Genomic DNA, 24,116 nt, shown 5'->3' with positions numbered 1-24,116 from the left:
CCGTGGAGAGGCCTCTTCATATCGAATCCTCCGTCTGTCTCGCCTGTTGGGGGGTGTATGCCAAATCTGCGATGGTCTGGGGGTCAGAGGGGGTCTGCGTAGGGCCGCAGCATCCAAGAGTCCCAACTTCACCAGAATCTCTTGACCTTCTGCGATGTTAGTGGCCGTATATGTGGAGCCATTATGAGGAATCTGTAACTTAAAGGGGAAACCCCAGCGGTAGCGAATCCTAGCAGCTTGGAGGGGGCCTGTGATTTCCTTCATGGCACGCCTTCTGTCCAAGGTTGCAGGGGAGATGTCAGGGTAAATTTGGATGACATAATTGTCAAGGATGATCCTAGGGGTGTTGCGGGCGGACCTGAGTACCTCCTCTTTGACAAGAAAGTCTTTCATGCATAATACAATGTCCCTGGGAGGTTTATCTGCAGGGGGTTTTGGTCTCAGGGCCCTGTGAATCCGATCACATGTGAATTCAGAGGCGTCCTTGTCTGGGAGAAGTGATTTGAAAATCTTAATGGCTGCTGGGATCAAATCAGTTATGGTCTCCGGGACACCTCTCAGCCTCAAATTATGGCGTCTGTTTCTATTGTCAAGGTCCTCAATTTGGGATTGCATTAGGGAAAAGGCTTCCTGCAGGGATTCATGCTCTCTGCTCAAATCATTATAGGCCAGGGACAGCTCATCATGTTTATTTTCTAATAAATCCGTCCTGGCCCCCAAAGCAGCTATCTCCTGCGACAGAGTATGGGAGGTCTTGTGAAGCTCTGTCTGGAAGCTTGCCAGCCGGGCATACATGGCCTCCAGACTAGAGTCCAGATCTGCCTTGGACAGAGCATGCGAGTACTCACCCCCACCTCCGAGCGGATTGAGGGATCCCAGCGAGTCAGAAGCCGAGGACGGAGCTGGAGAGAGCGGCGGGGCCCCCGCGCTGTTTTTCGCCATGCTGCCCTGTTCCCTGGCGCGGAGAAGGTAGTGTGTCAGCGAGGTCTGCGAGCGGCTCCCGGAATGTTTTTTCTTGGACGACGGCATGCACAGACGTCTCGGGCGTCGGGGGGAGCAGATGAAAACGGGGAAAGTGCAGAATATAGCCCCCTTGGAGTTAAATAAGTCCCGCGGTGCACGGAGCTAAAGCTTCAAGCCGCCATCCTGCTCAGCTATTTTGTGTCTCTTTGGTTCAGTTACATGACAACTGCAAAGGTATTTGGAGCCTAAAGACTTCACTCTGCCAGACAATGTGATCACAGGCCTAAACAGGTATACTACAGTTTCCGGTCGAATTAATGTCTGAATTATAATGTATTTCCATTTAGTGCCACCAGACCAGCATATCTTATTAGTACTGGTCCAGTTCTATATTCCTCCCCAGGCTAGTCTTTCCTTGGTGATAGGACTATTCATATAATTATAATTCTTAAGATACTGCTGATGCATATACATTTCCAATATCAGTGTTTACCTTGCATCTACAAAAATAAAATACTACTTTAAAGGAGTTGTAAAGGAAAACATTTTTTTTTGCTGAAATGACTGTTTACAGGGTATAGAGACATAATAGTTAACGGATTCCTTTTAAAAATGATTAAAAATAGATAAAAATCAATCATATAATGTACCTGCAGTTTCTAGTTTCGTTTTTGCATGTTGTTTCCTGCTTCTGTGATATACAGAGCATACAGAACCACAGAGCCAATACAGGGCAGTGATGGTTTGGAAAAAAAAACTGATTGGTGCTGTGGGGTTTTAGACACACAGTAATCACACCTCCTTGATTAGTGACCACAGAGAGAAAGCTCCCATATTGTGGTCATCAGGAAACAGACGACCAGGAAGTGTGGAGATCAGAGAAGAGTTACAGCAACTTGAGAGCGAAAACGAACAATGAGGACATGAAAACAGCACTGCATTAACCACTTAACGACCGCCGCATGTATATATACGTCCACAGAATGGCACGTACAGGCAGATGGGCGTACCCGTACGTCCCTGCCTTTCCGCGGGTCGGGGGTCTGATCGGGACCCCCCCCCCCGTTACATGCGGCGGTCGGTAGCTCTGGGAGCGATCCAGGATGAGGGGGCGGCTATTCGTTTCTAGCCACCCCCCCCCCCCCCGTGATCGCTCCCCAGAGCTGAAGGACGGGGAGAGCCGTATGTAAACATGGCTTCCCCATGCTTCACTGTGGCGGCTGCATCGAATGTGTCATCCCTTTTAGGAAGACACAATCGATGATGTCAGACCTACAGCCACACCCCCCTACAGTTGTAAACACACACTAGGTCAGTGATGGCGAACCTTTTTGAGCCCGAGTGCCCAAACCGTGACACAAGAGCAATTTATTTCTTGCAAAGTGCCAACACAGAATTAAACCTGCCAGCGTCTCTGTACAGAGGATGGGACTTATCTAAATGAGCCCTAAGGGACTAGAAATGTACGATTCTGCCAGATTCGCTCAGACTGCAGGGATTAGGAATGCATTGTGCTTAGAATGCACTGTGCAACATACACTGACCATTACACTCACCTACCTGACCATTACACTCACCTACCTGACCATTACACTCACCTACCTGACCATTACACTCACCTACCTGACCATTACACTCACCTACCTGACCATTACACTCACTTACCTGACCATTACACTCACCTACCTGACCATTACACTCACTTACCTGACCATTACACTCACTTACCTGACCATTGCACTCACTTACCTGACCATTACACTCACCTACCTGACCATTACACTCACTTACCTGACCATTACACTCACTTACCTGACCATTACACTCACTTACCTGACCATTGCACTCACTTACCTGACCATTAAACTCATTTACCTGACCATTACACTCACTTACCTGACCATTACACTCACTTACCTGACCATTACACTCATTTACCTGACCATTACACTCACTTACCTGACCATTGCACTCACTTACCTGACCATTGCACTCACTTACCTGACCATTAAACTCACTTACCTGACCATTACACTCACCTACCTGACCATTACACTCACCTACCTGACCATTGCACTCACCTACCTGACCATTACATTCACTTACCTGACCATTACACTCACCTGACCATTATACACTCACCTACCTGACCATTACACTCACCTACCTGACCATTACACTCACCTACCTGACCATTGCACTCACCTACCTGACCATTACATTCACTTACCTGACCAGTACACTCACCTGACCATTATACACTCACCTACCTGACCATTACACTCACCTACCTGACCATTACACCCACCTACCTGACCATTACACTCACCTACCTACCTGACCATTACACTCACCTACCTGACCATTACACTCACTTACCTGACCATTGCACTCACCTACCTGACACATGCAATGACACCAATAATGAGGCACAATGACACCAATAATGAGGCACAATGTTCCCTAATGACACCAATAATGAGGCACAATGACACCAATAATGAGGCACAATGACACCAATAATGAGGCACAATGTTTTCCAATGACACCAATAATGAGGCACAATGACACCAATAATGAGGCACAATGTTCCCTAATGACACCAATAATGAGGCACAATGACACCAATAATGAGGCACAATGTTCCCTAATGACACCAATAATGAGGCACAATGACACCAATGATGACAAAAAATAGGGGAGCACAATGTTTCCCAATGACACCAATAATGAGGCACAATGTTTTCCAATGACACCAATAATGAGGCACAATGTTCCCTAAGGACACCAATAATGAGGCACAATGACACCAATAATGACAAAAAATAGGGGAGCACAATGTTTCCCAATGACACCAATAATGAGGCTGAATAACACCAATGATGGGGCACAATGTTTCCCAATGACAGTAATGAGGCTGTTCTTTTTGCACAATTGATTATTTGCTGAGCTAGCACCTGATATCTGAGAGTGGGGCAGGCTTAGGACTAACAAGATAACTGTACCGTACACTGCACATTAACTCCTGTCTCCCAGTGTCTGACCTTGCTCCAGCAGCTTATTATTCCCGCCGAAAGGCTCCTCTGATTCCAGCCGTGTGTGCTCCCAGTCACGTCACCGCTGATTTGTGCGGTGTGGATGAGACAGCTTCTTTGATTGGATCAGCGTGCGTACGCACGCACGTCACCCCCGGGAGTTTCTTCTTTGTCACTCCCACTCAGACACGTCATCAATAGCCCTAGAGAACTGTGGGAGTTGTAGTTTGGGGTGCGGTGGGGACAAATGGATTTTAGTGTGTTCTTTTACATTTTTCATGGCGTGTGGCGTGCCCACCGAAACAGCTTGCCGTGCCGGGAGCGGCACGCGTGCCACGCGTTCGCCATCACTGCACTAGGTGAAACATAACCCCTTCAGCGCCCCCTGTGGTTAACTCCCAAACTACAACTGTCATTTCCACAATAAAGAATGCATTTTTGCTGTGAAAATGACAATGGTCCCAAAAATGTGTCAAAATTGTGCGAAGTGTCCGCCATAATGTCGCAGTCATGAAAAAAATTGCTGATCGCCGCCATTAGTAGTAAAAAAAATAAATTATAAAAATGCAATAAAACTATTCCCTATTTTGTAAACGCTATAAATTTTGTGCAAACCAACCGATAAACGCTTATTGCGATTTTTTTTACCAAAAATATGTATCGGCCTAAACTGAGGACATTTTTTTTTTAATATATTTTTGGGGGATATTTATTATAGCAAAAAGTAAAAAATATTGAATGTTTTTCAAAATTGTCGCTCTATTTTTGTTTATAGCGCAAAAAATAAAAACCGCAGAGTTGATCAAATACCACCAAAAGAAAGCTCTATTTGTGGGAAAAAAAGGACGTCAATTTTGTTTGGGAGCCACGTCGCACGACCGCGCAATTGTCTGTTAAAGCGACGCAGTGCCGAATCGCAAAACCTGGCCTGGGCTTTTATCTGCATTTTGGTCCGGGGCTTAAGTGGTTAAGGTAAAGGAAGCTATTAAGATAAAAAAAAATTCCTTTACAAACCCTTTAATACCAAAAGGCACTCCATAAAAGCAAAGTATTAATGAACATATTTTTATTCTTCACTGGCTATTATGTAAGTTTCCAAAGCATTTTAATAAATAGTTAACTAATAAACATTGAAGTATGAATATGTATAAGGATATGACATGAGTAATAATGATACAAGCTATAATAGTATACATTTAGTATATTTTTGGTATAAATGATTAAATAAACATTGTATGTCATGATGACCTACTGTTGATTACTGTTAGGAATAGGAAGTGGATAGTAGTATCAAATTTTTGGGAATGACACATTGGTTAACATAAGGAATAAGACAATATAGAATAAAACGTGTACTTCTAAAAATGCCTACTAGATACTATTTAAAAAACCTGCACCACCAGTCTCTGCTAGGTTCTATAAAAATGTCAGAGGCCAGCAGTGTATCTGCACATGCCCAAATGTTGATAATGGTGATGCAGAAGAGGGGCGGAGGAGGAGAACATTCAGCAGTTGAGTTCCGAGATAAATGAGAAAGATCACAAATGTGTTTCTTGATAGGGTATTATAAATCTTCCATACGCCCCGTTTTTATTGCGTAGTCAATATTTGACTCAAAATGAGTAAGTGAAAGTAAGATTTCTGGTCTGCAAGTTCAGTGTATGTTCTGATCAGTGCTCCACTAGTAGTGAGGGAAGGAGAAGGATACAAAAATCCTGTAACTTACATTTTTTAACAAAATTGGTTAACATAATTGCAGCTACCATACTTCTAGCCTCACAATCTCCCCTTAATATGTCATTTTAACTTATCATAGTTAAAGAACGCTCTAACTTTGTTTACTTCTCGTCCAAGTGCTAACTTCACATCTTTATTTTTTAAGCTATATATCAATGGATTCAGCATGGGGACAGCAGCTGTGTTAACCAGAGAGAAAAGTTTATTGGAGTTCGATTGAGCTTCTTGGTTTGGTATCAAATACTGACAGAGAAGGACCACATAGAGAAGGATGACTACTGTCAGATGTGAAGAACATGTGCGGAAGGCTTTGTGTCTGCCAACACTGGAAGGGATCCTCAGTATTGTGGTAATTATGAAAACATAAGGTATGAAAGTTAAGGGGAAGGAGAAAAACAAATGGAAGAGGTCAACAGCAAGCATCAGTTGACTCAAAATTGTTGTGCTGCAACAAGTAAGATTCTTTAATGGAAGAATGTCACAAAAAAAGTGGTTAATCCTGTTAGATTTGTAGCAAGCAAAGTTAAAAATAATAATAGTGTGTGGTAGACATTCAAGAAAGGCCCACAACCAGCAGACTGCAGCCAAAAGAACCGACACTCTATGGTTCATGACCATGTGGTAGTTCAGTGGATTACATATAGCCACATATCGGTCATAACTCATGGCTGTCAATATCAAGAGTTCAAGTCCAATTAACGATGCACAAATATACAACTGTAGTATGCAAGCCTGGTATGAAATCATGGAGTTCCCTGTAATGAAACTAGCAAGAATTTTAAATAATGTCACAGAGGAGGAAGCCATGTCCAGAATGGAGAGGTTGGCCAAGAAGAAATACATAGGAATGTGAAGACGATGGTCCAGGCAAATCAATGATAAAATGGTCATGTTACCACCAAAAGTGATAAGATAGATAAAGAGAACTATAAGGAAGATTGGGAGCTGCATCTCTGGAACATCTGAAATTCCCACAATAATGAAATAGTCAAAAAAGTTCAGGTGTGTTGAATTCATTGACTTGAGAACTATTAATGAATTTGTAGTTTTATTGAGTTGGGTTTTTTCATGCTTTGCATTTCTCCTAAAGAGCCCAGATCAGGACCCTACATTGTTCTGACAGGCATACCTAAAATACTAAAAAAGGTAAATTTCCAGAATTTTAAATGAAAACACATGACAAATAGAATGACATTATATTACAGAAAGCCTTGGAAGATCATGCTTAGTCCATGAGCCATTTATAGAGGACATTTGATATAGCTATATATATTTTTTTACAAATGTATTTTTTGGGTATTTAGGTAAGCATTACAAAACAAAGCCTATTGGGCATGCCCAGGCTTAGGTACCTACATAGAAAAATATACAACAACCAACCTATTACATGGCATCCAGTACCCTCCAACATTCAAAGTGATGTTTATAGTAGAATTGTCATTGATGTAATAACAAAACTTAAAAAAAAAAAAAAAAACTGTATTGCCCCTGCCACATGAAAGAAAATAATAGTAACCATGAACTAATCGGATATATCATTTGAAACAACTGTTTTCGATGGACTCTGTCCAAATATCGCAGACCTTTGGAAATTTGAGGGCCTCCCCTAGCTTCATAGGTAAATTTACAGTGGGTAAAATAAGTATTGAACATGTCACCACTTTTCTAAGTAAATATATTTCTAAAGGTGCTATTGACATGAAATTTTCACCACATGTCGGTAACAACTCATGCAATCATATATATATATATATATATATATATATATATATATATATAATTGCACGAGTTGCCGACATGTGGTGCAAATTTCATGTCAATAGCTTTTTTTAGAAATACTGTATATTTACCTAGATTTATTTTTTTAATCGTCTGTCTTTTTTTTTGTTCTATTTGTGGGAAAAAAGGACATATATTTTGTTTGGGTACAGCGTCGCACAACCGCGCAATTGTCAGTTAAATCTACACAGTGCTATATCGCAAAAAATGGCCTGGTCATTGAGGGGGCAAATCTTCCAGTACTTAAGTGGTTAAAAACACTTTAACATTGAAGCCAAACTTCAGGTAGATATACAGTGAATTATACAGATTTTTATACAAACAGTGTAAGATCTAGCCTTGTGTAGTACCTGTACAGCAGAACTGCCTCTCCTGATCTTATACAGTCACAGACTGGGAGAAGGACAAGACCTGAAGTAGAGAAAAAAAGGAATCCTGCCCATCCAGACAGGACTGTGCTGTGTGTAAATCTCAGGCCACAGAGAGTGTGAATCAATATTCTCTGTTGTAACACTGATTCTCCTCTCGGCCAATCAGGAAGCATGTTTTGACACCGGTCACCTGATTGGCTGAAAGGACAGGCATTTTTATTGGATGCCTAGGAAAAGGAGGGCACTGCCTGCCACCCGCCACGATGGGGTAAGTGCCGGATTGACAGGCAAACAGCAGCGCGGTGGGTGCCGCTCGGGGGGATGGCCACCCCCCAAAAAAAAATACCAGCCGCCACTGATAATAAAGATGGATAATTAAACAATTTAGGTAAGCAAAACAAACTTTTTTTTATAATATATCCATACCTTTGTCACCCACATGGCTACTTCATGGGTTGTAATATTCTGGATGGCAATATCGCGGCATTTCCAAAGTTATGCAAGTTAACGTTTTAATCAGTATATTAAGTGATTTCCATCAGCTTTTCATTTTGAAAAAACATCAACAATATAACACAACCAGAACTCTTCTTTACATATTCTTCTAATGACAGAATTAATACAGCTTAGAAGTTACATTTAAAGACTGCAACATATTTAATGCACACTGCAGCCAGTTAAAGTGTATATTCTTCTATTAAGTTGCCCGCCGTTTTTTTGAGAGACCTTAGATCTAGGTTTGTGAGATTTACCTGGGCAGGGAAACCCCCGAGAGTACGTAGATCGGTTCTGACCTTACCTAAAGAGAGAGGAGGGGTTGGACTCCCGGACCCGGTGAATTATTATGTAGCTGCACATCTGACACGAGTTGTGGATTGGTGTACAGTACAGGAGGAAAAACCATGGATACAGATGGAGCAAACTATAACTGATATACCTTTGAAAGGAATGGCTTAGATTGCGGATGAGATGATACCACAGGAGGTGAAGAAACACCCTACGGTGGGAGCCACAATCCAGACCATTAAAAAAATATTTAAGAAAACAAAGATGTCAGTACATCCAAGTCCTATGACCCCAATTTTGGGGACACCGAGTTTTGAGCCGGGATTGGTAGATCAGCGTTTTAAAGAGTTAAGGCGGCAAGGAATTAGTAGGATTGTGCATTTCTCCAGAAACAACTATGTAATGACCAGGGGGAGATTAAAAGTGTGTTTTCTGAAGATCTTGACCCCTTCAGGTTAGCACAACTTAATGCTTTCCTACGGCCACTTACGCAACATATGTCAGAGATTCGTTCACTATCTGGGTTTGAACAGATATGCTTAAAGGGAGAGCCACTTAGACATACACTCTCAGCTATGTATGCCCTGTTGATAGAGTTAGAAGCCCCTCAAGAACTGGCCTTTTTACAAGCATGGGAGAGGGATCTGGGAATCACCTTTTCAGAGATGCAGAAAAAGAAAATATTGTTATTCACACATAAAGCATCAATGGCAACGAGATACCAGGAAGGAGGGTATAAAATTCTAACCAGGTGGTATAGATCCCCGTCAGTACTGAATCGGATATTTCCGCAAGTATCCAATCAGTGTTGGCGGTGTCAAAATGCGGAGGGTACTATATTACACATATTTTGGGAGTGTCCCGGATTTTGGAAAATGGTTTCTGAAACAGTTAAGGAAATTACAGATGTGTCTCTTGGGGAAAAACCGTCGGCTTTCCTTTTGCATATTCCGCTATCTAATGAAAAATATAAAAACTCTCTTGTAAGGCATTTACTTACCGCAGCAAAAGCATGTATCCCGAGTCTGTGGAAACGTACAATAGTTCCAACGAAAATACAATGGATGGGGAGAATAGCGGAGATTCAGCAAATGGAAAATTTGACTATGATGTTGAGAGAGCAAGAAGAAAAGTATCGGGAGGTCTGGTTACCATATATAGTGTATAGGGGTCAGGATCCTTAGGTGGATGGAGGGGGGAAGGGGAAGGGGGCCTGATATTAGTTAAAGTTTTTTTTTTTTTTTTGTTTTTTGTTGTTTTGTTTTTTTCTCTCTCGTTTGTTTTTTGCTAGCAGGTCTAGCTGTTTTGGGTGGTGAGGATAATGTATGGCATAAATATTGTGGAATAATAAATTGAATTGTTCAGAATTGAGAGATAATAGTAGGAAAAGATGAACATAGGTATGTTAAGATAATATAATTATGTGAATAGATGGTCATAATTGGTTAAGTTGAAGAGAATAAGAGTTACAGTGGAGTGTTAATATACGTACTTATGTTATTGCATAATGTTACTGCTGTTGAGAAAATAAAGAATTTATAAAATTAAAAAAAAGTGTATATTCTTGGAGACACCCTTGTTTGTCAAATGAACCATATTATAATATGTATTGTATTGGGCTCCTATTGAATTATTTGGGTAGAGCCCCCCAATATATATATATCCCCCCAGCACAGGCAGCCTTCTTCAGGAGAGAGGGGACCTTGCATACAAATCAGAAACACATTCTTGCATGGTGTGATGTACCTGGGAGGTAATGCACAGGGACTTCTCCATCACTTTCAGGACAGTCAGTCTAAATTTTAGCTTTTTGGGCTCATTTGCTGAATATTACGAAACAGAGCTTAAAGTGTCCATGGTGTTTGAGTCATTGCAACCATCCATCCAGGGTTTCTTGAGATTTTCCGTACAAGCAAAGGCCTTGGCTGGGCTATAGCCACATGCCTGGTTTGCTTGCTATCTGATAAGCCTGTTTTCTTTAAGGTGGCAGTGCACTTTTGTAAATCAATCACTGTGGTGTCTACTACTGGATGAATTCATCTTGCCTTTGGAATACTGGCTCTCCGATCAATTAACTTAATTATTTTGGACTTTAAATAGTGCAGCTTTTTTCTATCTATCTATCTATCTCTATATATGTCTTGGCACCAACAAACAAAAGTAAATTCTCCTATACAAGGTTAATTGCACAGTGTACATACAGTCACAGATTATCTATTCTTCAGTCATACATGGGATTTTTATTCTTTCCGAATAGCTTGTGAATGGTCTTCTGAGATACACAAACCTCACTGGGATAAGTCTCTGGATGAAATTTGCTCTCTTTATTTTTAATTTTGTAGTAGCAAATGTTAACGCTATCTATTAATGAAGCGATTAATCAATAAACACATTTATGCACAGAGCACCCCCTAGTAAACTAGAGGAAGGACTTTAACGGTACCAAATGGGTGAAATGTCAAAAAGATAATTATACAAAATTTAAAATAGCACACGACATAAACATGAATGTTATCACAGAGAAAAAAAACACCAAAGTTTAAATAGTGATACTTTCTGTATTTTCCTCATTAACCCCACTGCAGCCAGCAAATGAATGGCTTGCTGCGACTTAAACGCGTTTCATGGGTGCCAACACGCTTCTTCAGGAAGATAATACTACAGACAAGCTCTAGAATGGGGAAAAGTGTATATATAGTATATATATAAATAAACACACCACACACACAAACACACACATCAAATCCAGCCAAATATTCATCAAAATTAATGTTACTGTACTAAGGTGCTTGAACATACTTTCAAAATACAAAGTCAAAAACAAATCCAAAAATTAAGATGGTCATCTTACAATCGGCTGTTGCCAACTTTCCGGCCCAGAGGAGTAGTCTACATGGCTTTAGTACAAATGTCAAAAGTACCATTAAAGGTTTACAGTAGGCAAATATCTACAATGAATCACATAAAGAGTTCACAAAGAATGTGGCTAAATGGGGCAAACAAAAATAAAAAGGCAGAAACAATATCCATCTGACAGACTGTGGGTTCCCTATAGTTAAAAGCTGGGCGCCTACTCCGCACATTCATGCATTTGTGTATGCAGATTGATAGAGATCTTTAAATTTTAAAGGGTGTACGATAAATTTTGATGGATATATATATATATATATATATATATATATATATATATATATATTGTGAGATTGGGGGATCAGACTCCAAGGGTAGATGCGTTTTTTCAGTGAGACGCCAATCCAATACTGAGTTTTTAAGGGCTGGTAGCCCACTTTTATTTAAAAGCAAAGTTCAAAGAAAAGAAAAGTAGCTCTCGCAGGGGTTTTTCATCATTCCTGTATCTTGGAAATATGTCAATAATTCAGCCTCCCGGCTTTCACATTTGCTATCCGGCTGTTCAGGCCTTTAACTTAGGCCCCATGTTCTGCTCCTCAGAACTACCAGCTTCTTAGCCATAAGCACACGTCTAGCTTACGTCCTGCTGCAGCTAAGCACACACCTAGTTATTCTCTTGCTGCTCCAACAGGTATCACCTCTGCCTCCATGATTAAGCACTAGCAAGAGTGCGAAACTAGTCGGCTGTCCTGGTTTATGGTTGTGGTGATTATGCATGTTCCTGCTTGAAAATAAAAGACAACTTTTTTGAAAAGTTATTTCCGAGTGCGGCTGTCCATCTCCTTCCTCCTATTGCTACTGCTACGTGCATTGCCAGCACCTTGGTAATCCGACCGTCCCTGATTGTCTATAGGGCTCACCTGGAGCGGTGAAAATCTTCTCCTGCAGAGATGCATCCACTCTGTTTTCTCTCACAGAGCTTTTGGGAGTCACCTGACTCCTTAGCACAGACCTCCTGTCTGTGGGGTGGGGCCCTGAATGCTGCTCAGATCAGCCTTTAAAAACCCAAAAAGCAGCTGACCAATTATCATGTGTTTCTTTACAGAATCTGGCGTAAAATAGCCATTTCTCACCCAGCACAGGGTCCTATCCTCACAATATATACATATACATACACACACACACTGTATATTTATATATAGTATATGCTCATAATGTTGTTTAGGACGTCATATAGAGGGAGAGTGGGTTACAACTTCACATGTTTTACACTAATCTCAAAAATAAAGATATTACTCATCAGGTATAAATAATTTGAACTGGTAAAATGTGCATGCAAAGAATTGGCCATATAGTTAAGCAAAGACAAATCTAACCAAAGCATATTGGAAAGTATAGTGTATGTAAACCCTTAGACAGTTATCATGGATGCCAGGCATACAGTAGGTGAACCCGATTTTGTGTCAATCTCGCTCTCTTTCTCGGCGAGATTGAGCACCTACGAGCCCCATCGCGGGAGCCAGCGCCGAGCTGGCTTGCCGCGATGGAGACAGAGCCGTCATAGAAGCGACGGGAGATCCGACTTGGATTCCCGCCAATTCTACACGCGTGCGGCGTTTGTTATGAATCCTGAGGGGGAAGTCCCCGCCGGATTTTAAATAAAAATCCGGCATGGGTCCCCCCCTCAGGAGCATACCGGGCCCTTAGGTCTGTTATGGGTTGTAAGGAGAGCCCCCCTACGCCGAAAAAAACGGCGTAGGGGGTCCCCCTACAATCCATACCAGACCCGTATCCAAAGCACGCTACCCGGCCAGCCAGGAAGGGAGTGGGGACGAGCGAGCGCCCCCCCCCCTCCTGAGCCGTACCAGGCTGCATGCCCTCAACATGGGGGGGTTGGGTGCTCTGGGGCAGGGGGGCGCACTGCGGCCCCCCACCTCAGAGCACCCTGTCCCCATGTTGATGAGGACAGGGCCCCTTCCCGACAACCCTGGCCGTTGGTTGTCGGGGTATGCGGGCGGGAGGCTTATCGGAATCTGGGAGCCCCCTTTAATAAGGGGGCCCCCAGATACCGGCCCCCCCCACCCTAAGTGAATGAGTATGGGGTACATCGTACACCTACCCATTCACCTGCAAGAAAAGTGGTAAAAACACAAATAAACCACACAGTGTATTAAAATATTTTATTTTTCTGCTCCGGAGGCCGCCCCCTGTCTTCTTTATTAGCTCTTTTACCAGGGGGGGCTTCTTCTTTGACGTCTTCGGGTGGGTGGGGGCCGCCGTCTGGTTCTCTTCCACCGCCGGGGGGGGGGTGGCTTTTAAAAAAGCCCCCACCCCCCCGGCGGGTTTCCTCCGGCGTCTTCGGCGGGGCTCTTCTTCTTCCGCTATCCCGACGGGTCTTCTCCGCTATCCGGGGGGTCTCGCCGCTCTCCGCTGTTGACTCGTCGCACCCCGGTTCTTCGTCTCGCAGTCCGGTCCCTTCTTCCGTGCTGTACGTCTTCTTCCGCGCTGTGACGTCATGTTCTTCACTTCTCTTCTTCTCCCGATGTTGACTCGCCGGTCCTCCTCGCTGCAATGACGGATGCGCGCCTTGCATCGGACCTATATAGGCCTCACAGTCCCATCACGCTCTGTACCTACCCATGTGATACCTACCACGTGGTAGGTATCACATGGGTAGGTACAGAGCATGATGGGACTGTGAGGCCTATATAGGTCCGATGCAAGGCGCGCATCCGTCATTTCAGCGAGGAGGACCGGCGAGTCAACATCGGGAGAAGAAGAGAAGTGAAGAACATGACGTCACAGCGCGGAAGAAGACGTACAGCACGGAAGAAGGGACCGGACTGCGAGACGAAGAACCGGGGTGCGACGAGTCAACAGCGGAGAGCGGCGAGACCCCCCGGATAGCGGAGAAGACCCGTCGGGATAGCGGAAGAAGAAGAGCCCCGCCGAAGACGCCGGAGGAAACCCGCCGGGGGGGGTGGGGGCTTTTTTAAAAGCCACCCCCCCCCCCGGCGGTGGAAGAGAACCAGACGGCGGCCCCCACCCACCCGAAGACGTCAAAGAAGAAGCCCCCCCTGGTAAAAGAGCTAATAAAGAAGACGGGGCGGCCTCCGGAGCAGAAAAATAAAATATTTTAATACACTGTGTGGTTTATTTGTGTTTTTACCACTTTTCTTGCAGGTGAATGGGTAGGTGTACGATGTACCCCATACTCATTCACTTAGGGTGGGGGGGCCGGTATCTGGGGGCCCCCTTATTAAAGGGGGCTCCCAGATTCCGATAAGCCTCCCGCCCGCATACCCCGACAACCAACGGCCAGGGTTGTCGGGAAGGGGCCCTGTCCTCATCAACATGGGGACAGGGTGCTCTGAGGTGGGGGGCCGCAGTGCGCCCCCCTGCCCCAGAGCACCCAACCCCCCCATGTTGAGGGCATGCAGCCTGGTACGGCTCAGGAGGGGGGGGGGGGGCGCTCGCTCGTCCCCACTCCCTTCCTGGCTGGCCGGGTAGCGTGCTTTGGATACGGGTCTGGTATGGATTGTAGGGGGACCCCCTACGCAGTTTTTTTCGGCGTAGGGGGGCTCTCCTTACAACCCATAACAGACCTAAGGGCCCGGTATGCTCCTGAGGGGGGGACCCATGCCGGATTTTTATTTAAAATCCGGCGGGGACTTCCCCCTCAGGATTCATAACAAACGCCGCACACGTGTAGAATTGGCGGGAATCCAAGTCGGATCTCCCGTCGCTTCTATGACGCGCTTGCTGGGATGTGCTGTCACTATTCCAGTGAGTGTGAGATGTCGGCGAGATCTCGGCACCCTGTCGCCGAGTATCAGCGCGACGCTGTCCTGCTAAAAGCACAATATCACAAACACCTACTGTATTTAGTCTGTTTTTGTTTATCTATAAACAAATGTAAATCTGTATATGCACTGAAGGTTTGAGATCACTTCCTAGCAACCAAGAGTCAGAACATATTGAAAAGTTTTTAGTAATGGGATGATGGTTTACTGTTATATGGCAACTGTATTTTGTGTGAAGGTCTTTGGAACAGGTCTTTGTAGGCCCAACACTTTCTCCAAATGTCATGGAGTCGAGTTTCCCAAACTTGCAGAAGTTATTCTTCAAATTGTCAATCCAGTTAAAAGTGTTGAAAAAAATGCACTCCTCTACCTCTACAGGAGGTAAGCCACGAAACCAAAGGAGAGTGGCTACCATTACTAGACACAGGGATCACCCACATTAGACATAGGTCACTACAACTAGACACAAATAGACTATCCACCACCACCACCACCATACTAAAAAGGAACCTGGCCATAATTGCTAGACACTGGGAGAATGACCTTCACCGCTGGACACAGGATCCTAGCCACCACCACTAAATGCTGGGAAATTGACAACCAACACAAGGCAAAATTATCATTGCCATTAGAAACAGAATACTGACCACCGCCAATAGATACAGGAAAACTAACCGCCAACACTATGCATGGGGAAACTGTCCTCCTCCAGTAGACTCAATGAAAATGACCACCACTAGACACAAAAAAGACAAACTGCCACCACTAAACACAGGGAGACGGAACACTAGCACTGGACAAACGGCGAACTATCTTAAAACAGTAGACACAAAGAAATTGCCCACTACCATTGGACACATCGAAAATGACCACCAATACTGTATACAGATTACTAGCCATTGCTAGAGAAATAAAGACTGGCTTTTAACGTTAGACACAGAAAAACTGGTCACTGACACCAAGTACGGAGAGGCTAGTCACTACCATTAAACACAAGAAGACTGACCACCACCACTATACTAAGGGAAACTGGACCATCAACATAACACCCATGTAAAAATCCACCACCAGACAAGAGAGACTACAGGCACAAGGCACAGGTAACTTAGCCACTGACCACCCCCATTAGACACAGGGAAAGTAACTACAGCTGTTAGACACAGGGAAACTGACTACAGTAACCAGACACAGGAAAAATAGCCACCACCAATAGACATGGAGAGACTGGCCACAACCACTAGATTCAATGAGAACAATCCCCACCTGTAGTCACAGGGAAAATGTAGGTGAGTGTGAATCTGCGCTAAGGATTTAAATACTGGCAGAGGTTGTGAAAATATATTAAAATGTGAAATTAATTTTAAATTAAATAGAACTGCAGCCTCTACTTGTTACTATCACCATAGGTGAAGTAAAATGATTGACAGGGAAAATGGCCATGACTACTAGAAATGGGGAGGCTGCCTAAACCCCCTCGAATAAGTGGTTACATGTCCCCACCATTTGATGCAGGGAGAATGACTATTTCCCTATAAATCAGGGAGACTACCCAAACAACATTAGACAAGCCACCACTGGACACAGGGAAATTTACCATCAGTAGAAAAAGGAGATATTCATATTTTCTGTCAAAAGCATCATTAGATTCTTTCATTCTCTGAATACTTTCAGTTTCCATTTCTCACTCATGACTCTTACTCAAACTTGCTTTTGCAAACAAAAACCTTTTTGTCTACAGCTATTAAAAGGGCAAGGAACTGATTCATTAACTAAGAATTTTACGTACTGTATTAGCAATGGTTGTTTACAACGAAAAATATATTTAGAAATACAACAATGCTACCTCGCCCAACCAATTCTTTACTGTGTCAATGTAAATAGGGAGAGGCACAGATCAAAATTTACATCATCACTAGATACCGCAGTTTAAAAACCCAACCATAGATTCTGGACTGCCAAACGCTCAAGAAGAGATTCAACTATACACAACACCAGGTCAGTAGCTATCGATTTTACATTTTCTGGTTTATTTTTATGAATTTATTTAATCATCAACTATGTATACTATCTTTCAATTTATATGTCATGATGAAAGGACAAGAAACGAAAAAATACTGTATTTTGTATGAAGTTAACACATGTAATTATATGAGTATACAGTATTAGTTTAATTTTTTTAAATTTTGTATTTATATTTGGGTTTTAAACAAACTTTAACATTTCTGGATGTGCTTACAACAACAATTACTTTTAATTACTATTGTTCCAGCTTTTTTTTTTCTATTCTAGATAGATAGATATATAGATAGATAGATAGATAGATAGATACAATCTATCTATCTATCAATTCTAGATAGACAGACAGACAGACAGACAGACAGATAGATAGATAGATAGATAGATAGATAGTATCTATTCTAGATAGATAGATAGATAGATAGATAGATAGATAGATAGATAGATAGATAGACTGTATCTATCTATCTATCTACTGATCTATCTGTCTGTCTGTCTGTCTATCTATCTAGAATTGATATATATATATATATATATACACAGCTTTTTTTCTCAGAAAATAGGTGCAGGAACTCAAACACGACCCGTTCAGATTTCACAAATAGTAGAAGGGTCTTAAAGGGGCATTAAATATCAGAATTGCATTACATACAGAGTGCAGAGTTCAGGGGGTTACAAAGCTGTCACTTGTAAACACAGAAACCAGACTTGTGATGTGGTGAGCAGGCACCAAAGGGTCTGAGCCAGAGGTGGTGGAACTGAGTTCCCCCAAGTTCCCCCTGAAAAAAAGCCCTGTATATATATATATATATATATATATATATGTATCTTTAAAATTCCATGTCTATCGACCCACTCAACTATTTAATTGTTTATACAAAAATAGAAATGGATCTGTGTAAACATTCTCCTTTTCTATCAAACTATCCTTTTCTTTTGTACAAAAACGGAAGACAATATATATCAATAGATGGTTTAAGTGTGTTTTGCCCTGACAAGGATAATTCCAAAATACCTTTGTATTTTCAACTCCCACTATGAATCCCAACTGAATCCTCTGCATGTATTACTGTAACGTACATACAGTAAAAAATACATTATCCTTTTAGGCTTTTCATTAGTTTCTACGTGTTGCAGCAAAAGTTAATATACCCTGTGCTCGCAGCATTCCCAAAAGTGGAACTTCCGCTTATCCGATTACTCCCCCCCCCCCTCTGGTGGCACCTTTTGAAGGGGAGAGCAGGTACCTGTCCCCACTTCCGTCGGACCTTGCCACAGCGAGGTACATCAGAAGTTCGGCCCTCCTCCTCCTTCCCCTGCTGCCGGGCCAGTAAAAGAGTGAAACACGCTTTCGCACATGCGCAGTAGGGAACCGGCTGTGAAGCTGCAAGGCTTCACTGCCGGGTTCCCTTACCGGCAATGACGGCGGCAGCATCTGACAGCAGATGGAAACATCAGCTGTTTCCAGGTCAGGTAAGTGTCCTAATATTAAAAGTCAACAGCTACAATATGTGCAGCTGCTGACTTTTAATTTTTGGAGGGGGGGGGGAGCATAACTCTGCTTTAAAGACTGCTGCTCTTACACCCAAGCATCTGTCCACATCCCAAACAGTCTGACATGCCCTCTGCACATTGCTCCAATCAGCAGGAAGAGGTAATGCAAGTTCATAGGAGGTTGGTGGGTTATATAAAGCAGTGGTCATCAACCCTGTTCTCAGGGCCCACTTACAGGCCAGGTTTTCAAGATAACTGAAATATCACAGGTGCTATAATTTGCTGCTCAGTGATTGCGGTATTCTAGTCTGCATCTCCCCAAGGTAATACTTAAAACCTGGCCTGTTAGTGGGCCCTGAGGACAGGGTTGATGACCACTGATATAAAGAGTCCATTAATAGTCCATATAATTAATGGCAGTCATACAATTCCATGAGGGGTGTCCTAATAACAGACATGAAAAGGAAAACAGTTCACTTAAGGCAAGCTCTTTGAGGAGTGAATGTGACTCTATATGTCAAGAAGGAAAAGAAAAACAGAAAAGCGTCTCTAAGCATAATATCTCCAAGATTGTTAATTAACACATAAAAGGGGCAACTCATAGGATGCCAGACATCAGGCTCATAGGGACTGGTTGATATCTAGATGGGAAAAGATGCCCAGGGTCTGCACACTTAAAGCCACGATGCAGGAGGAGACGTCACCGGTCACTCTCTTCCGGATCGCTCCAGGCAGGACTCAGCAGTTGCCCCAAGGGGTTGGGAATGGTCCAATCAATAGTGCTTTAGCTACCTGAGCAACACTATTGATTAAATCAGTGTGCAGGGGATAAATCGTTTGAAAGCCAGGCTGATGCATTGTGTGGAAGAACAGCATCCGGGCTCTCCAAGGTGTTTCCAGAATGGGGGCTTTAACACTTGCTGCAGCACTTAGCATCTGTCTATCTATCTAACCATTCTAGTTTTGTATAAATAACAAAATATATCTGTATTCTGTACCTTTTAGGCTTTTTTTTTACATAACCCTTTACAAGGATGATTCCAATGTCCCCTCATATTTTTTACTCCCACTATGGACTTGACACCAATCCTCCAGCCACCCATCTTTGCTATGAGGTCTACAGGCAGGCAGAGTTAATTGCCTCCGGACACTTCACAAATACTGATGAAGAACATGCGGAAGAAGTTTTTATTGGGGAAAGATTCCAAGAAGCGTGGAGAAACTGCACAATTGTCTGGTATATCTCTTGGAGCCCATGTGACCACTGCATGGAGATCTTGCTGAACACATTTCTTCCCAGGAACCCTCTGGTCAATTTGCACATCATTTTTGCCAAGGTGTACAGACACACTTCAATGAATAACGTTCGAGAGCTTTCCGATAGAGGAGTGCAAATTTGTGTCATGACACCTCAGGGTAAATGATACAAAAAAATCTAATATTATTTAGTGAAATTATGCAATCTTCGTACTATCATTTTACCTGCAAAGGGAACATTCTACCTTGTAGATATTTGATTTGCTACCAGCTTTGAGTACTAAAACAAATTCCCAGGCTTTTGGACCAGTTGTGTATTTATTTGAAAGTTTTATTCCCCCAAAAATGTTTTTCTGTTTGTAGTTCTGAAAAGCTCAATTTGAATGTTGAACCTCTCACATACTTTACTTTACTTTAATAATGTCCAGGGCATCTATAAGCAGTCCTGTCCCTTATGCCTCGTACACACGATCACCATTCCCGAAGAGAAAAGTGCAATGTGAGCTTTTTGTCACAAATTCCGACCGTGTGTGTGCTCCATCGCACTTTTTCTGTGAGAATTCTGGCCAAGAAAATATAGATTGAGAGCAGGATCTCAATTTTCGTGACATAAAAAATTCCTATCGGGAATCGCGATCTTCTGTATGCAATTACGACGCGAAAAAAACGTGCATGCTCAGAATCAAGCAGATGAGCCAAACTGCCGATTGAACTTCATTGATCTCGACTCGTCGCACGTATTGTACGTCACCGCGTTCTTGATGTTCGGAATTTTGTCCAAGATTAGTGTGACTGTGTGTATGCAACACAAGTTTCAGCTGAAAAAAAAGCTCTGTTTTCTTGTCGGAAATCGCAATCGTGCGTACGAGGCATTACTGTTCTGTCTGACAACTGTAAAATAGACAAGAAGCGGGGGTACTCAATGGAGATACTTTTGTCTAGGGAACTAGGCAGAAAGGATAAATGTATATTGTGTGAAAGTAAAATTATCCTTTAATTCAGGTGACATAGCATGTTGTGGTAAATAGTCAAAAATAGCTTTTTTTTTTTTTTTTTGTATGACAAACATGTCATACTTACTTGCCATGTGCAATTTTTTTTTCACAGAGCAGCTCCTGGTTCCTTCTCGTCTCGGTGGTACCCCATAGAGAGCCGTTTCCTATGGGGTACCACCTGCAGGCTCAATCCAGCTCAAGTGTTAGTAAACTCTTATTCACAATTTATACCTACAGTTAGGCCCCATACACACGATAGAATTTATCCGCGAATACGGTCCAGCGGACCGTTTCCGCGGATAAATACTCTCGTGGATTTCGGCGGATTTTCATGCGATGGTGTGTACACACCATTGCATTGAAATCCGCGCCGAAATCCTCTTGCGATGACGTGTCACGCCGTCGCCGCGATTATGACGCGGCGACGTTGTCATATAAGGAATTCCACGCATGCGTCAAATCATTACGACGCATGCGGGGGATCCCTTCGGACGGATGGATTCGGTGAGTCTGTACAGACCAGCGGATCCATCCGTGGGATCCGATTCCAGCGGATAGATATTCTGTGCATGTCGACAAATATTTATCTGCTGGAATTCGGAAATATCCGCGGATAAATATCCGCCGGAGTGTACACACCATAGAATCTATCCGCTGAAACCCATTCGATGGGATTTATCTGCGGATAGATTCTATGGTGTGTATGGGGCCTTAGGCTTATAGCAAGTCTTACCTGTTGGCACAGTGAATATACTAAACTGTGTAGGAGACATTCATATCAGCACTAGCCAATAAAATCACTGCACATGCGCAGTGTTGCTCTATATTCAGGGAACACTGAGCATGCTGTGAATGCAGAGCGCTGTGCCACAAAGATTACCCATGAGCAGAAGTGATGTCATTGCGGCCTGGCCGCATTCAAATGGCCAGAGAGCATGAACCCGGAAGGATAACTGGGCAAGCATGGAAGTGATGGCAGCGGTAACAGTGCAGTGCTGGCGGGCTCTGTTTTATAGGCAAGTCTGCCATAATGTGCTAGTATGATGGGAATATTATGGCATAACACTGCCAAGGCCTAAAAAAAAAAAAGTGGTAGAGTTTACCACTTTAAAGCCAATCAACTGTAGCCAGAGAAACAGAAAAAAGGTCAAACAGCTATTGTACGAACAACATTCATTTGTAGAGTCTTACATTCACTTTGCGGTTACAGTAGCTATACAGGATGTCTAAATATGACTGTGCAGTCCAATAGGTGCCAGAGGTAGACCCATTGCTCTCAGTAATCAGCACTCCGTAAAAGAACGTGTCAGCCATGCCCCTCTCCTCTTCTGCAATACAACTCACACAGTATGTGAGAGTGCTTGTGATGAAGGGTGTGGCTATTTCTCAGCTATGCCAGCACAGAGCACTGCAGTGTGAAGGCAGGAAGCAGTATCTTCAAAAAAGGCCATAGGTGTCAAACACAAGGCCCACGGGCCGAATCCGGCAATCCAGGTAATTTCATGTGGCCCTTACACCTCCAGCCTTCCTCCAGACCCTTACTTTCTGCTTTTAAGCAATGCATCCAGCTTCTTCCCAGCAGCAGCATAAGGAAAGGGGGGTGCACTGTGATGTAAGGGAGAGTGGGGGGACTTAACTTATGATGGGGTGGCTCTTGACATCTAATGTAAGGGGAGAGGATGCGCTGGACATCTAACCTTACGGATACAACCGCCCTTTTGAGGGCAATCATAATGCTGATGTGGCCCACAATGAAATTGAGTTTGACAACCCTGCAGGAGGATCTAAAAATCATAACATGAGGGTGGGCAGGTCTAATAGAAGATAAAAAAAGTTTGATACCTTAACTAGACTTTAAGATGAAAGGGAGTCCAAACTATTTCACTGCAAAAGGGCGCGTTGCAATCTTTGCCTCTAACTGTGGCAGAGTACTTCAATTTAACCAGTACATGCAACTACCATCTTGCCATAGTTCTCTGATTTTTTTTTTCTTTTTTCCAGATTTTCTTAGATGTTGGAATCATTATGTCGAAACTGAGGAACCTTTTGTGCCTTGGACGGATATTCACAGAAATTACCAGCGAGTTTCTAATTGGCTTTATAGAGCTATTCATGGAAATAATTAACACAGCACCTACATTAAATGTATTTATTTTAGCTTTATTATTTTTTATCTCATACTCCATCCTGAATGTTCATTACAATTAATAGAATAAATAAAATATATTACAATAAACAGTAACGCTCCATTCACACTTGTACGACTCGAAAGTCGCATTACTTTGGAGTTCAACATTGATGCAATTTTGGATTGGAAACTGCAAATACAAAAATATTCAAACAACTGCAATTATAGTAAAATTTAAAGTGGTACTAAACCAAAAACAGTCAAATCAGTCTGTATATGCAGTAAAGCATACTTGTTATACTCACTGTGGAACCTAAGGAGTTAATCCTTAGCATTGTGTATAAAGGCTGTGTGACCCTGTATATCTGATCCTTACCTTCTTCCATTGACTCCAGTCCATTTCCCGATAGAACAGAGCATTAGGGGACAAGCTGCACATGCTCAGTTTGGTGTGTGTTGCTATTTTTTTTTTCTTGGGAGAGTGCATGTGATCAGCACAGGGCCAATCAGCACTGTCCAGACAGAGGGTCGGGAGTCCTGCAGTCTTATGGGTCAGTTAGGGGGAAATGAAAACTCCTCCTACAAGCTTTAACCAGACACTGATCAAAGCCACAAGACTACTCTAACTGCTGGTGTAAGAGTATATTTAGCAGTTTATATTTACTAAAATAATTGCATTTCAATGTTCTCTGTATTATATATGTAGCGCTACCCCCGAAGGAGCCGCTGATTGTTGTTGGGATCTACTCTTGGTTTGGCTCACGCCTATTTAACAAGCTCAAACCCTCCCTTGACACATCAGAAGTCTGGTGGGTAAGGTATGGTGACCTCTGCCAGGCTGGGGATCACAATAGCAGGCATACAATATACAGTGATAATAAAACAATAGTATTACCTGCTTT

General features: G+C 42.8%; 2 protein-coding genes across 2 annotated transcripts; one reads left to right on the top strand and one right to left on the bottom strand.

The window, feature by feature from the left end:
• Positions 1-5,370: 5,370 nt before the first annotated feature.
• LOC120914427 (olfactory receptor 150-like) lies at positions 5,371-6,972 on the bottom strand. Its single transcript, XM_040325122.1, has one exon. The coding sequence runs from the start codon at positions 6,750-6,752 to the stop codon at positions 5,796-5,798; it is 957 nt and encodes a 318-aa protein (XP_040181056.1). The 5' UTR covers positions 6,753-6,972; the 3' UTR covers positions 5,371-5,795.
• A 10,082-nt stretch (positions 6,973-17,054) lies between these two features.
• Positions 17,055-23,343, top strand: LOC120913458 (DNA dC->dU-editing enzyme APOBEC-3F-like). Its single transcript, XM_040323393.1, has 3 exons — positions 17,055-17,319; positions 19,840-20,250; positions 23,088-23,343. The coding sequence occupies exons 2-3, from the start codon at positions 19,869-19,871 to the stop codon at positions 23,210-23,212; spliced, it is 507 nt and encodes a 168-aa protein (XP_040179327.1). The 5' UTR covers positions 17,055-17,319; positions 19,840-19,868; the 3' UTR covers positions 23,213-23,343.
• The last annotated feature ends 773 nt before the right edge of the window (positions 23,344-24,116 follow it).

Source organism: Rana temporaria, chromosome 9, assembly GCF_905171775.1.
Source record: "Rana temporaria chromosome 9, aRanTem1.1, whole genome shotgun sequence".
Classification (NCBI taxonomy): Eukaryota; Metazoa; Chordata; class Amphibia; order Anura; family Ranidae; genus Rana; species Rana temporaria.
The sequence above is the reverse complement of the archived record's forward strand: the minus strand, read 5'-3'. Positions and strand labels throughout refer to the sequence as shown.

Bases quoted from the DNA above. Each gene is read 5' to 3' on its own strand.
- LOC120914427 (XM_040325122.1), bottom strand. From the start codon at position 6,752: ATGAATTCAACACACCTGAACTTTTTTGACTATTTCATTATTGTGGGA.
- LOC120913458 (XM_040323393.1), top strand. From the start codon at position 19,869: ATGATTCCAATGTCCCCTCATATTTTTTACTCCCACTATGGACTTGAC. The intron at 20,251-23,087 runs GTAAATGATACA...TCTTTTTTCCAG, and splicing joins TTGTGTCATGACACCTCAGG to ATTTTCTTAGATGTTGGAAT.